General features: G+C 39.6%; 2 protein-coding genes across 2 annotated transcripts; one reads left to right on the plus strand and one right to left on the minus strand.

Moving 5' to 3' along the window:
• Positions 1–1,869: 1,869 nt before the first annotated feature.
• Positions 1,870–10,781, minus strand: tapbp.1 (TAP binding protein (tapasin), tandem duplicate 1). The gene is made up of 8 exons (XM_085790602.1): positions 10,619–10,781; positions 9,346–9,567; positions 8,283–8,531; positions 6,973–7,332; positions 5,312–5,635; positions 3,041–3,142; positions 2,778–2,806; positions 1,870–2,659 (listed from the first exon to the last, which is right to left on the minus strand). The coding sequence occupies exons 1-8, from the start codon at positions 10,686–10,688 to the stop codon at positions 2,648–2,650; spliced, it is 1,368 nt and encodes a 455-aa protein (XP_085646728.1). The 5' UTR covers positions 10,689–10,781; the 3' UTR covers positions 1,870–2,647.
• A 3,162-nt stretch (positions 10,782–13,943) lies between these two features.
• Positions 13,944–20,234, plus strand: LOC146977839 (major histocompatibility complex class I-related protein 1-like). Its single transcript, XM_085790605.1, has 6 exons — positions 13,944–14,089; positions 16,906–17,172; positions 17,665–17,943; positions 18,689–19,006; positions 19,899–20,003; positions 20,148–20,234. The coding sequence occupies exons 1-6, from the start codon at positions 14,041–14,043 to the stop codon at positions 20,222–20,224; spliced, it is 1,095 nt and encodes a 364-aa protein (XP_085646731.1). The 5' UTR covers positions 13,944–14,040; the 3' UTR covers positions 20,225–20,234.
• Positions 20,235–21,421: the final 1,187 nt, after the last annotated feature.

A 21,421-nucleotide genomic window follows, 5' to 3' on the forward strand; every position in this document is an offset into this window, starting at 1 on the left:
ATGATGTGATCGCGTGGAGAACCATGGGAATGCGTGTTGCGTTCAAGATAACGGGAAACTAGCATTCATATCACATCAACAGGCGACCGTGTTGAAATCTGGTTGAAATAGATAAAATGTCAAGACTCGAGCTGACTGGTAGCAGCATTACCCCCCAAATGAGTCCAGATAGTAATTTAAAAAAACTAAACTTCTTTTGAAAAACATTACTGACTGGACAGTTTAGGAGCTGAATAACATAAAGGATGACAGTAATAAAGCTATAGTTGTCTTTAAACAGCAGTCTTTCAGAGTACTGCTGTATTGGTTTGTAGTTTTAATCCTTATAACTTGAAAATGATAATAAATTAAACTTTATAGACATGTAAAAACTACTCAGATCAGTGTATTTGACAAGACATTTATATATATACAGTATATATATATATATATGTTTATGGATGATCTATCAGACCAGTTGAGAAGATGTAAAACAGGATGCGTGATAGGAAATACCATTGTTAATCATCTTATGTATGTGGATGATCTGGCAATCATTTCTCCCTCTAGTGCTGGGTTTCAGGAGCTGCTCAACATGTGTTCAGAATATGGGGTAGAATTTAATGTTAGTTATAGACTAATGCCAAAAAGAGCTCTATTATTATTATTATTATAACCTTTATTTAACCAGGTTTGTCCCATTGAGATCCAAGATCTCTTTTGCAAGAGAGACCTGGCCAAGAATGACAGCAGAGTTTCAACACATAGTCACATTAATTAAAAAACATAAAACAAACAAACAGAACAAAAAAACAAAATTGAATTTAAAAAAAAAAAAAAAAAAAAAAATAGTTAAAATAATTTACAAGATTCAAACATTTGCACTCAATTAAAACATTTGCACTCCTGAAGCCTGGATGTGATGGAATTTATCATGGACTTGAATACATTCAGAGATACCAGACTTTGGAGTTTGAGCTCTGACTGCAAACTGTTCCATGTACTCGGAGCAGAGAATCTAAAAGCTTTCTTCCCCATTTCTGTTCTCACCTTAGGAACAGTCAAATGACAAAAGTCCTGAGAGCGGAGACTGTAGGCCCTGTTAGCCAAGATTAGAAGGGATGATAAATAAGATGGAATCATCTCAAGAATGGCCTTGTAAATCAGCACATACCAATGGCCGAGCCTGCGCACATGTAAAGATGGCCAATTTACTTTACTGTACAAGACACAATGATGAGTTAGAGCTCCATAGTTTGTAATAAACCTAAGAGCACAAGCTCTGTTATGATCTGTCGAACTAAAGGTGATAAGGAACTGGTGTTCCCATTATTTCATTTGTCAGGAAATGTGTTACCTTTTTGTCACACTGCTAAGTATTTGGGACACATCATCACTGATGATTTGTGTGATGATGAGGATATGTAGGCTACAGGCAACGGCGTATTTTATATACACAAGCCAATGTGCTGAAACGTAAATTTTTCTGGTGTTCTAATGATGTTAAAATGAGTCTCTTCAGAGCTCACTGTACCCCCCTTCATACCGCCCCCTTGTGGGTTAAGTTCAAAACTCCAAACATTCACAAACTTCAGGTTGCCTATAACGACTGCCTACGAATTTTGTTGGGAAAACCCAGGTGGTGCAGTGCCAGTGAGTTATTCTGTCAAGTGCGAGTAAATACTTTTCATGCTCTGTTGCGGAAGTTGATGTATAAATTCATCTGTCGACTGAATGACACACAACATTCTGTCTTAATGCTGTTGACCAGTCCTGGTCTCAGTGCTGTGAGACACCAGTCAGCCATCTATCTATCTATCTATCTATCTATCTATCTATCTATCTATCTATCTATCTATCTATCTATCTATATAAACACAAGGCAGAGTATTTCAAAGAAATGATTTTATTGCAACTACAACAAATACTTCAATTATCAATTTTCAATACAAATTTAAATTCTAACATTAATTTAAAATTAATTTTTCCATCCAGTAACATTTTGTACCAGTTTTATTTATGAATTGGCCCAGGGTGTCATTTCAGCTTCAGTGATGGACAGAGCATCTTTCTCACTCACACACACACAAACACACACACACACACACACACACACACACACACACACACACACACACACACACACACACACACACACACACACACACACACACACACACACACACACACAATAAAATAAGCTACATAATGCACAAATTTCAGAATTTACATACATTATAGGCCACATATTTACAACAAGACACTTTTGGATTTACTGTAGGGGAGCATTATTTTACTAACTTGATGGGTTCTCTACTGCGATTGTGTGAAAGTACAAAATAGAAACAGTGGGAGGACAATAGTTAATATTTAATTACTTTAAAGAAGAAGAGGAAAATTATCCCGGCTACCCATTCCAGCGTATTATATCTAGTTGAGCAAAACAGTAAAAAACAACAGCAATTCAAACAGTGATGAATGAGTGTGAGCTCTAACAGAAATCCCACTTAATCTGTAAAAAAAAACCTCTGAAAGTAAATGTCGACAGAGATTTATCAGTATGTTGGACGGCAGTGTCGTCGCTCCTCTTTCCTGCTGCACCTCAGTGATGAAAACAAGCAGGTCTGGCTCAGTATCAAACTTCCACATCAGCTGACTTCATTCTTCTTTACTTCTCCTTCTGTGAGACGATACGGGAGGTTTTATTAACACGAGACACGTAAAGCAGCAGAGAAGTGGACAAATAAACCATTTATATTATCAAATGTTGTAATATTATTAGTATTTGAATTAGTTACCTTCTCTTGTTTATCAGCTTCATCTGAGCCTAGAACGAGTGAAATACAAGTTAGACACAAACATAGATAATGTATTACTGTAGTTATATAAACAGTTCACACTACCCAATGCACTTTTTACAAATCTAATTGTATTTAGTATCAAGTCTTTTGCAGCTTTGAATAATTAAATGGAAGCAGATCATTATAAAATCAAAAATAATTATGATTATTGTCAGTTTATAAAGATTTTAATGCTGAATCGTTGTTCTATGATTTGATACCTGAGCTGATGAAGGTCCAGGAGACAAACTTGATGAGGCCGTAGAGAACCAGTGCCACACCAACCATTGCCATCGAGTCCTCAATGGACGGAGTACTGAACCCTGAAAGGACAAAAGACAGAATTTAACTCGTGATTAATTCCCATTCGTCTGAATCTTTGTTCTGAGTCATGATACATTCAGTCTTCACAGGATTTATTCTCTGTTTTAGTTCCCTACAAGGGAGGATGTGCGTCAGAGCCACTAATGAATTTTCTCTTTTTGTTACGGAATACTATAAATATTATATTGTCAATGTTTATTCATCTCTGTGATATATCCGACATGTTAATTCTGTATATTCGATAGTAGATGTATGATTTTGGAAAATATCTCTTTGATTGGGAGTTGGTGCGTCACTCTGCCAATCCCTTTTTAAAGATGGCTCTCGGACAGCTGGTCAAAAAAGTAAATAATATTTAATGCACATCTGATGTTGGACATGTCTTTTATTTATTTTTTTTTGGCTTTTCATGCCTTTATTAGATAGGACAGTTGAGAGTGTGACAGGAAATGGGAGGCAGAGAGGGGGAATGACACACAGGATAGGGCCGTCCGACGCGGGATTCGAACCGGGGCCGCCTGCAGTGAGGACTATAGCCTCAACACACGGGGCGGGTGCTCTACCAACTGAGCTAAACACCGCCCCGACATGTCTTTTATTTTGAAAAATAACTTATTTTGAAAGGCACGAGACACGTGAACACATGCAGTTGTAATGCTCCTCCTCACTTTCTGATTATTTGCTCCATTTGCTCTGAATGCAAAGATCTCAGTTTCTTATTAATGTGGCCTGATGCAGTGAATCGTGTTTTGTTTTGTTGGTCTCCATTTTGTGCAGTTTGATATTTTTTTATTCACTTCCGTACATGCAGTTGTCATGGTAACTCCTCAGTTTCATTCATGTGCTCTGAAATGCACTTTGCTCAATAAAGAGCTAAATTAGTTTTTAAAGGCTTAAAAAAAATAATAATCTTAGTTTGAATTCTATAAAAGTGGGTCGCGACTTAATGACCATGGGACAATGTGGAGCCCAGAGTGAGACTAGTTGGGGCCTGTTGTTCGAAAGTAGAATAAAGACACTACTTTCCTCCAATCAACAGGATCTTAATGCTGACGTCTGGTGACACACCTCTCTTAAAAAGATTTTTTTTAAAAAGCACCGCTGTTGTCGTAAAGCTCAGAGAGAGGCAGCGGACGACTGCGGACTGATTTAATAATCCAAAACTATGATCACAACTCAAGTTCCTTTCACAAATGAACAGTTGTGCACTTTGCCTTAATGATGAGCAGTGGAAGTTGATTCATTGCACAAATCTGAAGTAAAGTTTACAGCACATGGCCAAATGTGCAACAGGTGAAAGTGAATTAAATATTACAACATTATGCTGTTTGGTGCTTCAATAAATTGCCGATAACAATGATGATGAGGTCTATAAATTATTTGGAAGGTGCTCACACTCACTCAATTTTATTCTTATTTTCTTACCTCAACCAATATTTAGGCCAATATAATCGTAACATTATAATATTTTATGAAAATTAATTTTGAAGGCCCAATTATGAAAAAAAAAGCCTAATAAATATTGTAAATGTTTCATGTTTTCTGATTATAATGCATTTTATTTGTTTATAATTCAGGCCAATATGTACATAAGAACATGTATGAAACACATTGATTTCTGATCAGAGTGACTGCTGACTTCACAGATGAAGACAACAGAATCAACTAAGCCTGGCTGTAATTATGGTCTGGAGTAGGCTAGCTGCAGAGAATAAATCACCATAGTAACTTGACCAGGATAAAGGTATCCAGCTTTCCAACAACCGACTTGAGGCTAAATTCAGCAGGATAACCAACATATCCCGGCTTAATCCCTTATCGAGGTTTACAACAGGGGAAGTGTTTGAAATAAATTGTCATCTATACCAAATGTTAGCGTTTATTTTAATCGTTTTTTGTTTTGTTTTGGTTTGGTTTTTTTTAAATACAAATGAAACGCTAACATTTAATTTCCTACCAATTCAATGTTACTTACTAATATTTACCTTTATTTTGGTGCACATCTGCCGATATGGTTCCGACATAATCTTTTTTCGGAAGTGACGGTATTTAGGAACCTTACGATTAATTCATTGTGGCTTTTAATACCATGATTAATTGTGAAAACAAGTAATCGTGACATCCCTATTCCTTACACTACCCAACAACAGAGAACCCTCCCTCCTTACCGATGATGCTGAGGGTGGTGCTGGCCCGGCGTGTGGCTCCAGGGTGCACGGCCACACAGCTGAGCTCCCCCCCCCGGCCCAGCTCGGGCCTGGAGGCGTCCAGCTCCAGCCGGGCGCTCTGGCTGAAGGTGCCGTCCCAGGCCTGGCGGTGGCCCGTCACGCTGCCCGCTCCCAGGGCTCTGGACTTCCCGTCAGCGCCCCTGAACTCCCAGCTCAGCTCCAGGGAGAGCGGAGCGAAGCCGGACGCTTCACACAGGACGGTCAGCGTCTGTCCCGGGACGGCCACGGGGAGGGGGGACGGGTGGATGGAGAGGGACGGGGGCTCTGGGCAGGAGGAGGAAAGATCAGTAGACAGTTTAGTAGGGCTGGGACGATACGCTTTTAACGATTTTTGGGTCCCGATTCCATTTAAATTGCGATTCTGATTAAACAAGTATTGCGATTCGATTTTTACCAAGTATTGCAATTTTATATTTCAATTATTGTGATTTTCTTTCCTTGAACAAGAGCAGGTTGAACCAACAATACATCATAACTTAAGTCATATTTACAAAAAAACAAAACACACATCACATCAGTTTGTCTGTTGTGTTGGTTTGTTCACATAGATATCTGTGAACAAACCAACACAACAGGCCGGTTTGACTTTGTTGAGTGTAATGGCACAGAAAGAATACATGATCGTACAATAAAGATTGGTCGTCCCCCCAAAAAAAAATAAAAAATAAAAAATTTTAAAGATCGCCAGAAAAAAAAATCGCAAATAATATAAAAATCGATTTTTTTTGGCTGGGACGATACGCTTTTCTCCCGATTCGATTCTTCTACGATTTTTTGGGTGGCGATTCGATTTAAATTGTGATTCTACGATATTGCCGATTCTCTTGATTTTTAGTCTTTAGCATTTTTAACATTTATCTGCACACAAATACTGTAGGAGCCTAGAAATTAACATACTCCATTATAAAGTGAACTTAAACCCTTTTCAAAACCTGGACTCTCTGTATGTAAAAAAAAGGCTAACAAATGCACATTGCACAATATTCCCTCATCAAACTCATCAAATACACAATCCAACAACTCCACAACGCTCTGGTGAACAAGTTGTGAGCTGCACATTCACCACGCTATGAGATAATAACACAACGTTACCACACAGAGTTGTTTTAGAGGGAAATTCATGTAAAACCTCTGATGCACGTTGCCTTCAGGGACAGTTTTTCATCAACAGTCTCTGTATTTACCCTGTATTTACCTCGAAAACGGCTCAGTTTCGTAACGTTGTGTTATTATCTCATAGCGTGGTGAATGTGCAGCTCACAACTTGTCCACCAGAGCGTTGTGGAGTTGTTGGATTGTGTGTTTGATGAGTTTGATGAGGGAAACCAAGAAATCCCATAATGAGCCTCCGTAGCGTAGCTCTGAGCAGCTCACGGCTCTGCTCCACCGTTCTAAAAATAGCTTGCACCGACAATTAAAGGTAACAAACCTACTGCTATGAGTCATAGCAGTAGGTTTGTTACCTTTAATTGTCTGACTATAGGGATTATGGCAATGGGACAATTTGACTAAATGTTGAACTATCCTTTTAAGGATTTCATCTCTCCAGACTTGAATAATTTGTCAGAAAAGCTTCATAAACGTTGACTTCTCCTCCTCACCTACGATCTCCAGCTCCAACACCACCTGGGCCAGGACGTGGGGCAGATACACGGTGCAGATGTACGTCCCCGAGTGGCGGACTTTAGCCTCCTGCAGGATGAGGGAAGCGTTTCCGGTGCGGTGTAAACCCTCGTAGTCCATGGCGGCCCCCTGCTCCTGCGTGTCGGCCACGCGGTCCGTCTTGCCGTCGTAGGCCAGAACGAGTCGTCCTTCTCCTCTGAACTGGTAGCGCCACTCGACGGCGAAGCCCGAGCCGGCCAGCGGCGAGGACGGGTCGGCCCAGAAGCTGCAGTCCAGCACCACGGGCTTCCCCAGCCGCGCCCGCACCGACACCGTCTTAGTGGACACACTCAGGATCACTGAGGAGGCAGACGGCAAGGAGAGAACCAGTCAGACTACAACATTAAAGGACAATTCCGGGGCAAATTCAACTCAGGCTGTATGTTTCTAACATTTCAGGTCTAACAGAAGGAATCTGAAGGTGTTCAGTTTAATGTCTCCTGTTTTGCGGTAGTTGTGTCTGTCCCCGCGTCGCCACGGCAACGATGAATGGGAGTGGATGTAAGTTCCGCTGCTTAGGCTGTTTCCATCCCTCAAAGCCACAGACAGCGTCAGATGGAGACTCAAACATGCAGCCAGAAGTTTATTTACTTCAACAAGCCGACATGTTTGTAAAACTAGATCTAATTCAAAGTCTGGCGGAGTCGAGACCCAAGTTGATGCTCGGTGTGTTCAGGTGCAGTGGGAAGCTCCCGTTGGTGTCATAAACACAGGAATATCAACTCTTGACTTGCTTCAAGTAAACGAACTTCTCGGTGCATGTTTGAGTCTCCATCTGACGCTGTCTGTGGCTTTGAGGGATGGAAACAACATCTATTGCACGTCTGTCCGTCCTGGGTGAGGGATCCCTCCTCTGTTGCTCACCCTGAGCTTTCTCCTGGTTTTCCCTGTTAAAAGGGTTTTCCATGGAGTTTTTCCTCAGTGGATGTGAGGGTCTAAGGACAGAGGATGTTGTTATGATGGGATGTAAAGCCCTTTGAGACAAACTGGTGGTAAAAACGGACTATACAAATAAAATTGCCTTGCCTTGCCTTGCCTTGCCTAAGCAGCGGAACTTCCATCCGCTCCCATTCATCGCTGGCGTGGCGATGCAGGGACAGTTAAATTAAACGGAAAATCTTCAGATTCCTTCTTTTAGACCTAAAATGTTAGGAACATACAGCCCCCAGTTGAATTTGCCTGGAATTGTCCTTTAAGCTGCTTCACACATGTTTTCTTCCACCTCTCCACCATCGTATCGTGTCGGTACCTTGGTGTTCTTTAGATCCCGTGGGGGCGCGCATGATGCTGGAGACGCCCAGCTCCTTGTCGACGCCGTGCAGAGCGGCCGAGAACCAATCGGCTTGCAGGTAGACGGGGCTGGAGGCGGAGTCTGTGAGGGCCGCCGCCCACTTGAGGCCGGACGGCTGCGGCAGGAAGGGGTTAATCTCACACTGGGGCTTCTGCACCGAGCCTCTGGGGGGGCTGAGGGAGGGGTGGCACAGCGTGGCGGCCGGGTCTGAGGAGGGAGGGGTCAGAGGGTCAAGATGAAAACACTGAACGTCATGGTCTAAGGTCACACACACGCTGGTTTATTTATATGTTAAACAAAGGGATGATGTTTAATCTAAAGTTGGAGAGGATGTTTAAACTTCTAGTGTTTGTTTTTAAAGCTACCCGGTCTTGCTCCAGTGTATCTGACTGATTGCTTAAAGCTTCGACGACACTGTGGAGCTCTCCGGTCCTCAGAAAAAGCCCCTGTTGGAGGTTCCTTTCTCTAATTTTAAACAGTGGGGGGATCGTGCCCTAAATTGTGGAACTCCTTACCCCATGAATTACATTTTATTAATGATCCGGCACTCTTCAAGTCGAATACTTTTTCTTTCTTTCTTTCAAAATTCCTTTAATTTTAATTTGCAAATTTGCAAATAAATCTGTAAATATAATCTTAAAACTCACTTATTTAGAAAGGCTTTTAATACCCAGCGACTCTGTGACATCTTTTGTTTGTTCATACTTTTTACACTTTTTTAAAACTTCTTTTTTTTCTATTGCTTTGTCATGTATTTTATCATTTCTGCGTCTCTTTCTCTTTGTATCTGTTTTGTAAAGCACTTTGTTCATCACTCCAGATGTTGTAAGGTGCTATGTAAATAAACATTACTATTATTATGATGTCAAAACACAAGATTCAGATGCACAAGCCTGTTGTTCATATTCAATAATAATAACAGTTACTTTATATCTGCAGAGGCTCATAATTTACTCTCCACTCACTGACACACATCTGGATGAATGAACACAGCTACAGTGTTGGGTCATTCTGGACTGACCTGTGATGGAGTAGACTCTGTCGGGGCTGATGTCGGTCGGAGCCTTGAGGGACTCGGCACCGCGGCCGTTCGAGTCCGTTCGGATGTAAAGCAGCGATTTCTCCTGAGTGGTGGCTGCAGTCAAACCTCCTCCTCGACCCGTCTTCTCCTGCACAAACCAGCACTCCATCACCGGACAGATGCTGCTGCTGCTGCTGCTGCTGCTGCTGCTGCTGCTGCAGGCTGCAGACAAGACAAGAAACAAGAAACCAGCAGTTAATTCATGATAAAACACTGAGACATAAGAAGAATAATCAGATTACACTGTATTCTGATGCTATGGTGCATATCTGTTTGTCCTCTGTGGTGGCACTTCCTCTGAATTTACCAATGAATAATAAACGTTAAACAGGATTATTCGACTTTAGTTTTGAAACAAGGCATGCTGCAGTGGTTAGTGTTGTGGGAAATAGAAAATATAGATATAAATCAAGACATGCAACATAAAACCATGTGGGAACATTTTGAAATCTGTCAATTAAAAGTAAAAGTAAAAGTGTAATTCCTCCCGCTTTCTCTCTCGTTTCTTTTTCATCTTTAGACTTTTACTCTTGGTCTGTTCTGTTGCTTTTTCATTGATCAATGTTTAAACTTAGAAGCCAGATAAATATATACAATTTGAAAAAGTTTATTCTAGGAAATAAAACCTTTTTTCTTTTTTAAAACTCTTTACATGATCTGTTTATTGTCTGGGTTTAACAACAGTGCTGCCACCAGGGGGCACAAGCTTCAAACCAAACTGCGTTCAGAAATATAACAAAAAACTTTTAAACTAACTTTAAGTTTTAATAAGGACGTTTAACCTCGTGACTGTGTCTTGTGCTGAATTCGGCTCATGTGTTGCTCACATACACTCACATGTTACTGTGTTTTAATGGTCTGGATCTTGACATATTGTTGAGTTGTTTTGCTCATTTTCATCCTAAAGGGCTGTTGACACCAGTTCAGCTGCAGCAGCATTACACCGAAATAACCGAGCGATGAATGTGTTTATGCAAAACTAACTATTCAGTATTCTCTAATAAAACTACAACAGATTATTTGCATATTAAAGTTTAGCTGTGACATTTTTACATGCAGTCTGGTTTCCATGTTTAGTGCGTCAGACGGAGTCAGACTGAGTCACCACGTTCAGGATGTAACGTTAAACAAACAGCAGACATATTAAAAATATAAATCTGTTTTTCTGTTTCATGCATTTACACAGAGCAAATTATCGGTTAAATGATCTGACCTGTGATGAAGCAGCAGCAGCTTAGAGCAGCGACCAGACAGAGTTTATAGATGGTGGAGAAGTCCGTCATGTTTGTGTCAGATGAAGTCTTCTCTCTGCTGTTCACACACCGACTACAGCGGGTAAAGATCGGTGCTTTCCTCCTGAAAGTCCCTGTTCACTTTACTTTCACTTTCAACTACGACCAGTCGGTCCAGTTCACCCAACATACTGATTCCGGTAATCATTTCAAAATAAAAGTCACCGATGAGCTGCAACTTCACATGGGACGTTATAAAGAAAACTATCATGGTCATTTAATGAATTTCTGTGTAGTAAAATAAATAAATGAAATTAAAAAGAAAAAGACAGACAAACTAGAACTGGTAAATAAACACTGTGAATAATTAATTGTCTGTTCCCAGCTCCACAGGCAGATGGCGCCTCAGACCAACTATTATTATAAAGGGACAGATTCACCTCCTCTACGTCCTTTCTGTGCTTCCTCGGTCTCTTCATCTGCAAAAATATGCAAATCTGACGAGCAACTGCAGTGTTTTCATGACTTCACCCGGTCAGAGTGTGTATGTGTCTAGTTTATTTGCAGTTTGACTCCTCTAATCCAGAAAAGTAGAAACACCAAGTGAACATGTGAGGCTTCAACCTTTCAGGAAGAGGATGCAGCCTGACAACAGAGGTCAGCTGAGGACAGACAAACAGAAACAATACCCATAAAGCTGCATGGTTTATCTACAGTAGATAAGTTACCAACACAACCAGCCAAGAGCATTTTATGGTTTTTCCACAGATGAATAATTTCACTGTTGTGACCTGAATGCAAAACATAAAGGTTCATGTCCCTCATGTTTGTTCATCTAAAATTTGAATATGCAAATTCATTTTTTTTTGCAAGAACAAGTTACAACATAATAGTTGTCATACATGAGATAAGATCAGAGAAACACAGCAGCAAAGAGGATGGTGCAAGAAAAACAAACAGTACAAAATACCTGTTGCATAATATGATAAATATGTAGAACATAAAAATATAAATAATATAGCAAATGAGGAAGAATTACATACATTTATTATACATAGGCCTACATGATACAAGTACAATACATTTATTTATTACATATGTTTCTTTATATGGTGCAGTTTCTTTCAGTCTAACATGATAATGTTCTGCTAAAGCTGATCTGTGTTTATATCTCATCATAAAGTATTATTGCAGGACATGAGGAGAATGTGGTGAAACAAGAAGAGCAACAAGTTTCTGTGTCCTGGTAGAAACAAACAACACAACAACTGTTACCCGCCTTTTCTTCCTGGACTGAGCGCCAAAAGATGCAGATCATGCCAGGACGGTGTCATAGAGAGAAATAAAACCTAACAGCACAACCATGTGACTTCCCCGAAACAGAGGGAGTGTGTGTGTGTGTGTGCTGTTTCTGCCTGGTGGTGGCGCTCTAACACTGTGTGTGTCTGCAGAAACATGTCAGCTCTCTTCTGTTCATAGTGGTTGTTCACATCAGGTTATGTTTGTTTCTCTAACTCAGAAGAAGGAGGTTTGACAGAGTTAATCTATATTATATAATAGTATAGGACAGGGTCAGTGAAGACGTTTCAGATGATTTAAATATGTGAGAGTTTAGTTTGTGTTTAAATGGAAGGAAATGAACAATTAAATGCACACAAACTCCTTTAAACTCCAGTTTGGATGACTTCATACCAGCTTTATATCAAGAATCAACTGTCCACTGTCAGTTAGTGTAACCATGCAGCGACTGCCAGGTGTTGTTGTGTGGTGTTGTTGTGTGTCTGCCATTTCATAACAAACTAAGGAAGTCACAAAATGGCAGCGCACACGACGGCTTGTTTTGGTGTTGAGTGGGTGTGACACTGCATCAATAATGAAACGTTACTAAACCACACAGAGCTGCAGAAATCCTCTCTACAACAACAGCTCAGTTCAGTTACTGTTGTTATTCTGCTGGAAGAACATTTATTACACAGACAGAGACTTTATTACACAGGACAAACAGGTGGACACACAACACTTGAGTTTGAATCCAGACATCAGAAGCTTCACTGATAAAGTAACAGATATTAAGAAGTCTGTAACAGTGAAGATGTTTTAAAATCAGACACAAACCAGTTCTGCAGCTTTCTGTTTGAAATTACAACAAGAGAATGAAACAGATCATAACAACTCTTGAACACAACAGTACATCTTGCACATTTTAGTTTTAACCTCCTACATTCCTAATTTGCTTTTTTAAGAAAACTGTTCTATGTTCTCTGTCAAACATCAGCACTAGTAACACGTATTTTGAATATCACTGTATAAGGCTTAGTTTGGTGAACAGCACTAAAATCAGTCGGCAGTTTAGAATTAGATTTTGCAAGTGTCTGTTTTTTTATATGCTGTCATTGTGTTTTATATGAATTATTTCTGTATTTATTCCACTGTTGATGGAGGTGCATGGGGGCAGCTCCAGCTTCTAACCTGCCATATAACTTATGTTAGTTTTTACACAGTTTTGATGGTGCAGGTGGTGTTTTGGACGTATGCATGCAAGTGTGGCATGTCTGCTGCAGATTGAAACTGAGACTTTACATCAAAATCCTTTATGATAAGCATATGAAATTCAGCATTGTTAGTGCTTATTAGTCTTTCACACATGTGACATCTGACATCAGAAAACATTTGGGCCCTTTGTCGTGTCTTGGATGTCTGTAGAAAGAATTCTACAGTGACACTTTGTCAAATTACTGAAATGTATTTGATGAATTGAGTAAACTATCAAACATCCTCAACACTGAAATACTTCAAACACAATGCTGCATCAATATCAATGCCCTGTAGAAGAATAAATAGTCCAGGGCCATAATGACAATTTGACTAATCAATCCTTTCAGGTGCATTGAGTTGTTCAGTTTGCAGGCTGATTGCTCCAGAGGCGTCTGCAGACCAGACTGCAGTTATTGTCTGAATTTAGCCAAACACTGTTTTACCAGTAAAGTTAGGTTTACCCTTGAAGAGATAAGGTTGACTGGATTCCTCTCTCTCTCTGTAGCCTACAATGTAATTACAATTTGTCAATGTGTGTGATGTGTTTAAATTGTATAACGCAATAGGATTGTGTTGATTGTTGCATGACAGCTGATGTCTTGTTGCTGTTTATGGATCTATTATATTCGATCCTGAACCTCTCTGCCCTGTAAGTTTCGTTTTCCACTGACAAACCTCTGTGTCTTCATTTCGTCTAGTTACACGTGACGAACAACGAGGTTTGAATTCCTATTGGTCAGAATGGAGCCGCTGCTGCGCGTGTTGTTTTCACTTGATCTCTGGAAGTGGATGTAACAAGACGTTGATCACGGAGGTGAAAAACATCCAAAATGATTTTTTTCTCCGGTGGGTTCTGTGACAAAGTAAAATGAGAGAAGTCATCCTGTTTCTGTTGCTGTGTCACGCTGCTTCTGCAGGTAAGATCAATTATAATGATAAAAACTTTAATAATCCGTAACCGTAACTGAGTATTACAGATAGTGCGCCGACTTCTCGTTAAAGCGGAAGTAAACAGCCTCGACGTTGTCTTATTTAGGCCTACACAGGTAGGCCACTTTATATTTATGAACAATAACTAATCCTCGTTATTTGTATGACCTCCGTTTAAAAAAGTAATTATGACATTTATCAACATTTTATCACTATGTTAAATAATAACACTATTAGAGCTGTGACTGGGAATAAAATGAGTCACTTTACACGTTTCAGGAAGTGAATAAAACAGCCGTGTGAATAAAACTGCAGAAATCTGAAATTCACAATTTATAATTTACAACTGGATAATTTATGTAGGCCTATATATAATGGAAAAACATGTCGCTTGTGTGTTTATTTGAGAGACCCTAGTTGAACTTGTAGGCTAAATAACCTGTAAATAATTGAGCTATAAGATTTTGTCACATCTGCGTTAAACACCGCGGTAAAGTGAGCCGCTGTTTGATTTTCGTTGGGCGCGTGCTACAGTAAATACGGTAAACACGGTTCTCGAGCAAAGTGAAGGTCCTGAAAGATACATGAAGCCTATGTGCTTTTACTGGAGAAATGTGGAGGAAAATCACTTACAAGATTAATCAACTTTTTAGTTATATTTCACTGCCGTAAAGGGGAGAAAAATCACCTTTCATCGACATTTTACTGTAGAAATGTGGAGAAAAAACGACCCCTATAATAAAAGCCATTTACTGTATGCTGACCTTTGACCTTACCTCACACCAATTCCTTCATAGGTGTGTTCCTCATTTCTTTTGCATACTGTTCCTGGGGTCTTATTCTACTTCTGATATCATTTTGGTGGCATTCTACTGTAGAAATTTGGAGAAAAATAACCTTAAAGTCACCCCTATAATAAAACCCAGTTACAGTATGCTGACCTTTGACCTTACGTCAGATCAATTCCTTCATAGGTGTGTTCCTCATTTCTTTTGAATATTGTTCCTGACATCTCACTCTACTTCTGGTATCATTTTGGTGGCATTCTACTGTAGAAATGTGGAGAAAAATCATTTTAAAAATCCCACCCATAATGATTTATTATTATAGGGGTGACTTTAAGGTTATTTTCTCCACATTTCTACTGTAGAATGCCACCAAAATGATACCAGAAGTAGAGTGAGATGTCAGGAACAATATTCAAAAGAAATGAGGAACACACCTATGAAGGAATTGATGTGACGTAAGGTCAAAGGTCAGCATACAGTAAATGGGTTTTATTATAGGGGTGACTTTAAGGTTATTTTTCTCCAAATTTCTACAGTAGAATGCCACCAAAATGATATCAGAAGTAGAATAAGACCCCAGGAACAGTATGCAAAAGAAATGAGGAACACACCTATGAAGGAATTGATGTGACGTAAGGTTAAAGGTCAGCATACAGTAAATGGGGTTAAAGCAGAAGTAAGTGGTCCGGTGGTTTTGGCTAATGCTGCGTTCCAGGCAGGCTTTTGAAATCGTAAATTACAGCTTCAAGTCACAACTTACGACTTTGTAGTAGCGTTCCAGACAACCCACTCGTGTTTCTCCGACCTGTTTTACCGGTGAAAGTCACTATAACGGCCACTCGTAACTTCTGACCCGTGAACTCGTACCAGATCGAACTGGTACCACTTCACGGTCGGAAAAATACGAGTTTCCTTGAACGCACCATAACAGTCCTCGTCCCTACGTCACCACATTCACGGCGTTCCTTGGCTGCACACACAGCCCTGCATGCCGTTCTCTCTCCTCATTGGATAAAAACTGTAGGATACGATAAATGTTTTCTCTTCGGCTCAGAGCAGAGCAGAGTGACTGACAGACCCGTGTTTCAGTCCAAACACTCTATAGAAGTGATTGCTGTCGGAAGATACAACTATTTAAGACTTATATTAACACAAATATATCACTGACTTCTGCTTTAAGTCATTATGGGTGGGATTTTTTAAATGATTTTTCTCCACATTTCTACTGTAGAATGCCACCAAAATGATATCAGAAGTAGAATAAGACCCCAGGAACAGTATGCAAAAGAAATGAGGAAGACACCTATGAAGGAATTGGTGTGAGGTAAGGTCAAAGGTCAGCATACAGTAAATAGCTTCTATTATAGGGGTCGTTTTAAATTAATTTTTCTCCACATTTCTACAGTAAAATGTCGATGAAAGGTGATTTTTCTCCCCTTTACGGCAGTGAAATATAACTAAAAAGTTGATTAATCTTGTAAGTGATTTTCCTCCACATTTCTCCAGTAAAAGCACATAGGCTTTATGTATCTTTCAGGACCTTCACTTTGCTCGAGAACCGTGCCTACCGTATTTACTGTAGCACGCGCCCAACGAAAATCAAACAGCGGCTCACTTTACCGCGGTCGTTAAACTGACCTCAGGAGTTAAACTAGTCTTGTGTTAAAGTGAGGTGTTGGTTGTGATTGTGTTATTAAGAAAATAGCATCATGTTTCAAGTCAGATACATGTAGGCTATGAGTTCCAGTTCCACAGTATTAATAGTTTTTCTTTTCTTTTTTCTATTATTTTTGGTTTATTGTCAATATGTTGAGTCTGAGTGCATGTTAAATCCTATTTTAAAAACATATGGGATAATAATTTGTCATAGTTTTCATATTTAGTTTTTTTTAAAGTGCATTTTATCATCTGACGGAGTGTGTCCATGGCCATTATTCAGTTATGTATTTTTTATGTTGAAAAATTAGATATAAAAACATTACATGTGGAAATCCTGACATTATTTTATTCAACAGTGACCCACTCTCTGAAGTATTTCTACATTGGTTCTTCTGGAGACCCAAACTTCCCAGAGTTTGTGGCTGTTGGTCTGGTTGATGATGTTGAGATGGTCCACTATGACAGCAACACTCAGAAAGCTGAACCCAAACAGGACTGGATGAAGGAAGTCACAGCAGATGATCCACAGTACTGGGACGGGCAGACTGCAGGGTTTCAGGGAGAGCAGCAGGTCTTCAAAGAGAATATTGATCAAGCAAAACAGCGCTTTGGTCAAACTGGAGGTTTGTTTATTTTCTACTTTTTACTGGTAAATGTGTTTTGAGTTTCTTTCTTATTGAGAGGAAAACAAAACATTTGCACCCCAAACATACTGTAACAAAACACACTGTTTACAGATTGGATAGACAATAATTTAAAACTGACACAAACAATTCAATCTTCCATCCATCAATACAAAATATTTATTTTCAGATTGAATTATTTATCCTGAAGTTGTTTCTTCATTTACAACAGAACAAACTGAAACACACACATCTCAGACATAGTTCCACATCCCATAATAGTCAACTGGGATAACTGACACTGATTATAACACTTTGCCTCCACTTGATTAGATCATATGAATTTCTTAGTGAGACACAACGTACAGATCATTGGTTCTTAAAGCCAGTAGCAGCAGTTTGGATTGTGATGTGGTGAAGTTATGAACTCTGTTACCTCCAGACTGCAGGATCTCACCCTGGTTTTATTGTTGTCTCTGTCTCTGTCTTCAGGTGTACATGTATTTCAAAACATGTACGGATGTGAGTGGAACGATGAGACTGAAGAAGTTACTGGTTTTCATCTGTATGGTTATGATGGAGAAGACTTCATAGCCTTTGACCTGAGGACAGAGACATGGATCGCTGCAAGACAACAGGCTGTCAGCACCAAACACAGGTTGGATCGTGACAAATCTCTTTCAGAACAGAAGACAAACTACCTGACCCAGCGTTGTCCTGAGTGGTTGAAGAAGTACGTGCAGTATGGGAGGAGCTCTCTGATGAGAACAGGTAGAGTCACATGACCTGAGGTAGTTTTTAATGGGCTCAGCAATGTTCATTATATCCGTTACTTAATTGGTTGCTATGAGAGACCACTGGTCTATACCACTAGAGGAGCTGAAGATTAAGGTCAGGACCAGTTAGTGAGTTGTCCATGTGATCAATGGTCTCTTCTCTGTTGTTGGCGATACTATCAGTTAAATAAATGTAAAAGATACAGTATAATGTTGTGTCTATTGATACACTAACTATTGATTCACCACAACAGATGCTGTTGTTGTGGTTTCATTTAACTGTTTTTAAAAATGGTCCTGACTGGCTGCTCAGTGGTTTCCAGCTCTGTCATTATCACATATTGATGTCATGGTTTTTTGTTTAGATTTAACAGTGCTGAAAAAAAAAACATCATGATGGAAAACACACTGAGCATGTCTATCATCACAATGATCATAAAGATACAAGGAATGATGAGATACTTATTCCCTTGTTAAAGAAACAAATTTTTTTCCTGAAATCACCAAGAGAATATTTGAGCTTCATATTCTGATTATTGGCATATTTGATTTTTTCTGTTTCTGCCTAGAAGGAAAATCACAACCTTTAATTTAGTCTCTTGTTATACTGAGTGGTGTTTCATGACTGAATGTATTTGCATGGTACAATGGTAATAAAAATGGCTTAGCCCTTAACCCTAACTGTTACATAATATAGAACAATGATAATAATAACCAACCCCCTCCCTCCCTCTCTCCAGTCCCCCCCTCAGTGTCTCTCCTCCAGAAGACTCCCTCCTCTCCAGTCAGCTGCCACGCTACAGGTTTCTACCCAAACAAAGCTGTCATGTTCTGGAGGAAGAATGGAGAGGAGCTTCATGAGGACGTGGACCAAGGAGAGATCCTCCCCAACCATGATGGCTCCTTCCAGAAGACCATCCACCTCTCATCAGTCAAACATGAAGACTTCAGCAGCTACGACTGTGTGTTCCAGCTCTCTGGACTGGAGGACGACATCGTCACCAAACTGGACTCAAGGCCACTTATCACCAACAGGAACAGACCTGGAGCTGGTGGAGGTAAGAAACATGTTTAGTTTATTTTGATCTGATTAAGATTTTATAAGATTGTGATGGATGGTATTTGTGTGTGTGTGTGTGTGTGTGTGTGTGTGTGTGTGTGTGTGTGTGTGTGTGTGTGTGTGTGTGTGTGTGTGTGTGTGTGTGTGTGTGTGTGTGTGTGTGTGTGTCTGTGTTCTTATTTTACTCATCCAGGTCAATTATTGATTCCATCCTCTAGATTAGTTTCTTCTGACGCTTGAAGCTTTCATGAGAAGTTTAATTTCTCCAAATGTTCAGATGAACTTAAACCTGATTTTTTTTTAAAGTATTTTTTCTATATTTCAATTCAGTGACTTTATATTTGCTGTAAAATGTTTCCTGATCATAACAAAGTGAGTCAAATAAAACAGAATCCGTTAGTTTCCATGAATGTCTAATAATCCCACCTCCTGTTTATTTACTCTTTTATTAGTTTATAAATGTCATGTAAATCATCACCTGTCGTCAGTAGATCCAGCCACTTTAACACTTCCTTCTCTACTTTACAACTGATTTAATATTTTCTCTACTGTCTCTGTCTACTGATTTTCTGAGTGTTGATTCTGAACTGATGAATATATTTTTACCTTCTCTTTTTTCTACTTGTTCTTTAATAAGCTGTGGTGTAATAACTGTTACAGTCAGTAAAGACAACAGTTTTCAACAGGTCAATAATTATGATGTCATGTTGTAAATCAAACTAATCTGTTACATTAGAAACAAAAGTGAGATCACAGTAAAACATCATGTTGTGATCTAGTTTCTCTGGTTCAGGTCTTCAGACCCTCTGAAGGTTGAAGTTAAAGTTGTGTTAATAACCAGACTGAGATGAAACAACATGAACAGTGTGAACGTCCTGATCTGGTTTCAGAGTTTCCAGTTGCTACTGTCGTTGGAGTTGTTGCTGGACTTCTTGTTCTTGTCGCTGCCGGTGCTGGATACTTTCTCTGGAGGAAAAAGAATGAAAAACAAAAAGGTGAAGATTGAACGATTTTTTTTTTTTTTTTTTTTTTTTCACTTCACAGCTGTGATAATACAAAATACAGAGACTGTAAATATTTAACTGTAATATTGACACAGAAACTGTTTTGTCTTTTTGTCTTTTGTGAATATTTTTCAGGTTTTGAACGGACGAGCAGTAAGTATCATAAATATTCATATGTGACAGGTTTTGGTTTCTTTTCAGCTTTCTACTAAAAAATTATGAAAATATGACACATTCAAAAGATAAAAATATACATATCTGTGGCTCAATTCAGTGTCTCACAGTGAAGCTCAAATTGTTTTTCTCTTCACAGCTTCAGACACTTCATCAGAGGGCTGCACTGCGAAGCCAGTTTAGTGGGTTAGCGAGGTATGTTGAGTGTAAAGCCTTCAGGCTCTCCTGTACTGCAAAGGTGGCTCTCTTTTAACCCGGCTAGATCACCATGGTAACTTATGCTTAGCTCATAACCTGGTCCCGACCAGGTTATATTCAGAGTTTAATCATAAAACCGGCTATAAAGGCGCCGCTGTTTCACTATTTAACTCATTTCCAGCTGCAGCTTTACTGTGAAAGTCCAGTGGAGCTGGATCAGAACGGAGCGTTTGATCCGCTGTTGTTTTTCTCTCTGAGCATCTCCGCCTGCAGATGTTCTCCTCACCAGTTGAGCCGAGCGTCAGGAGCTCATTATATATTAGGCTATAGCATATATATTTTATTTTATATACAGTCAGTCACCACTGAAAGAAAGATAATCGATGGATAATCGGTAAAGTTAATAATTTCACTTAATGTGGCCATGAATAAATTAATTCCGATGTTTCGCCTGCCTATTTTTTGGCTTTTTGCCTTTATTTGATAGTGATGACAGTATAGATAGACAGGAAATGGGGAGGCAGAGAGAGGGGGAATGACACGCAGGAAAGGTCTGCCCGACGCGGGATTCGAACCGGGGACGCCTGCGGCGAGGACTGTAGCCTCTACATGGGACGGCCGCTCTACCCACTGCGCCACGCACCACCCCTCGCCTGCCTATTTCAGTGTTGCTCAAACGCAAATATTGAATAAGTCTCCGCTGTTTTCACATTTAAAAAGGTCTTTGTACAGAGACAATATGAGATTTGCTTGTAGTGCAGCACCTAAAAAAACCCACTGTAACCTATCCAGCCTCGCTTCCAATAAAACACACACTCGCATTCTTTAATTGCGATCAGTGAAATATATGAAAACAATATAAAACACAATTTAAAATGACAGTTGATGTTGCTGTAGTTTATTTAGTTTAAATGAATAAAGCTTCATATTTAAAAGTAGCGCAAGAGCTGTCATAAATTAAAAGCAGCCTCCTCTCTTGTCATATTTGCAGCAACACTGATGCTTCAGGCTGCGATCGTGCTTTTTTATATCGCTCA

The sequence above is a fragment of the Trachurus japonicus genome, chromosome 11 (assembly GCF_045865225.1).
Source record: "Trachurus japonicus isolate A0001 chromosome 11, Traja_1.0".
NCBI classification, from domain to species: Eukaryota; Metazoa; Chordata; class Actinopteri; order Carangiformes; family Carangidae; genus Trachurus; species Trachurus japonicus.

Bases quoted from the DNA above. Each gene is read 5' to 3' on its own strand.
- tapbp.1 (XM_085790602.1), bottom strand. From the start codon at position 10,688: ATGACGGACTTCTCCACCATCTATAAACTCTGTCTGGTCGCTGCTCTA. The intron at 7,333-8,282 runs GTACCGACACGA...CTGCCTCCTCAG, and splicing joins GGGATCTAAAGAACACCAAG to TGATCCTGAGTGTGTCCACT. The intron at 5,636-6,972 runs GTGAGGAGGAGA...CCTCCTGCCCAG, and splicing joins GTTGGAGCTGGAGATCGTAG to AGCCCCCGTCCCTCTCCATC.
- LOC146977839 (XM_085790605.1), top strand. From the start codon at position 14,041: ATGAGAGAAGTCATCCTGTTTCTGTTGCTGTGTCACGCTGCTTCTGCA. The intron at 14,090-16,905 runs GTAAGATCAATT...TTTATTCAACAG, and splicing joins GTGTCACGCTGCTTCTGCAG to TGACCCACTCTCTGAAGTAT. The intron at 17,173-17,664 runs GTTTGTTTATTT...CTCTGTCTTCAG, and splicing joins GCGCTTTGGTCAAACTGGAG to GTGTACATGTATTTCAAAAC.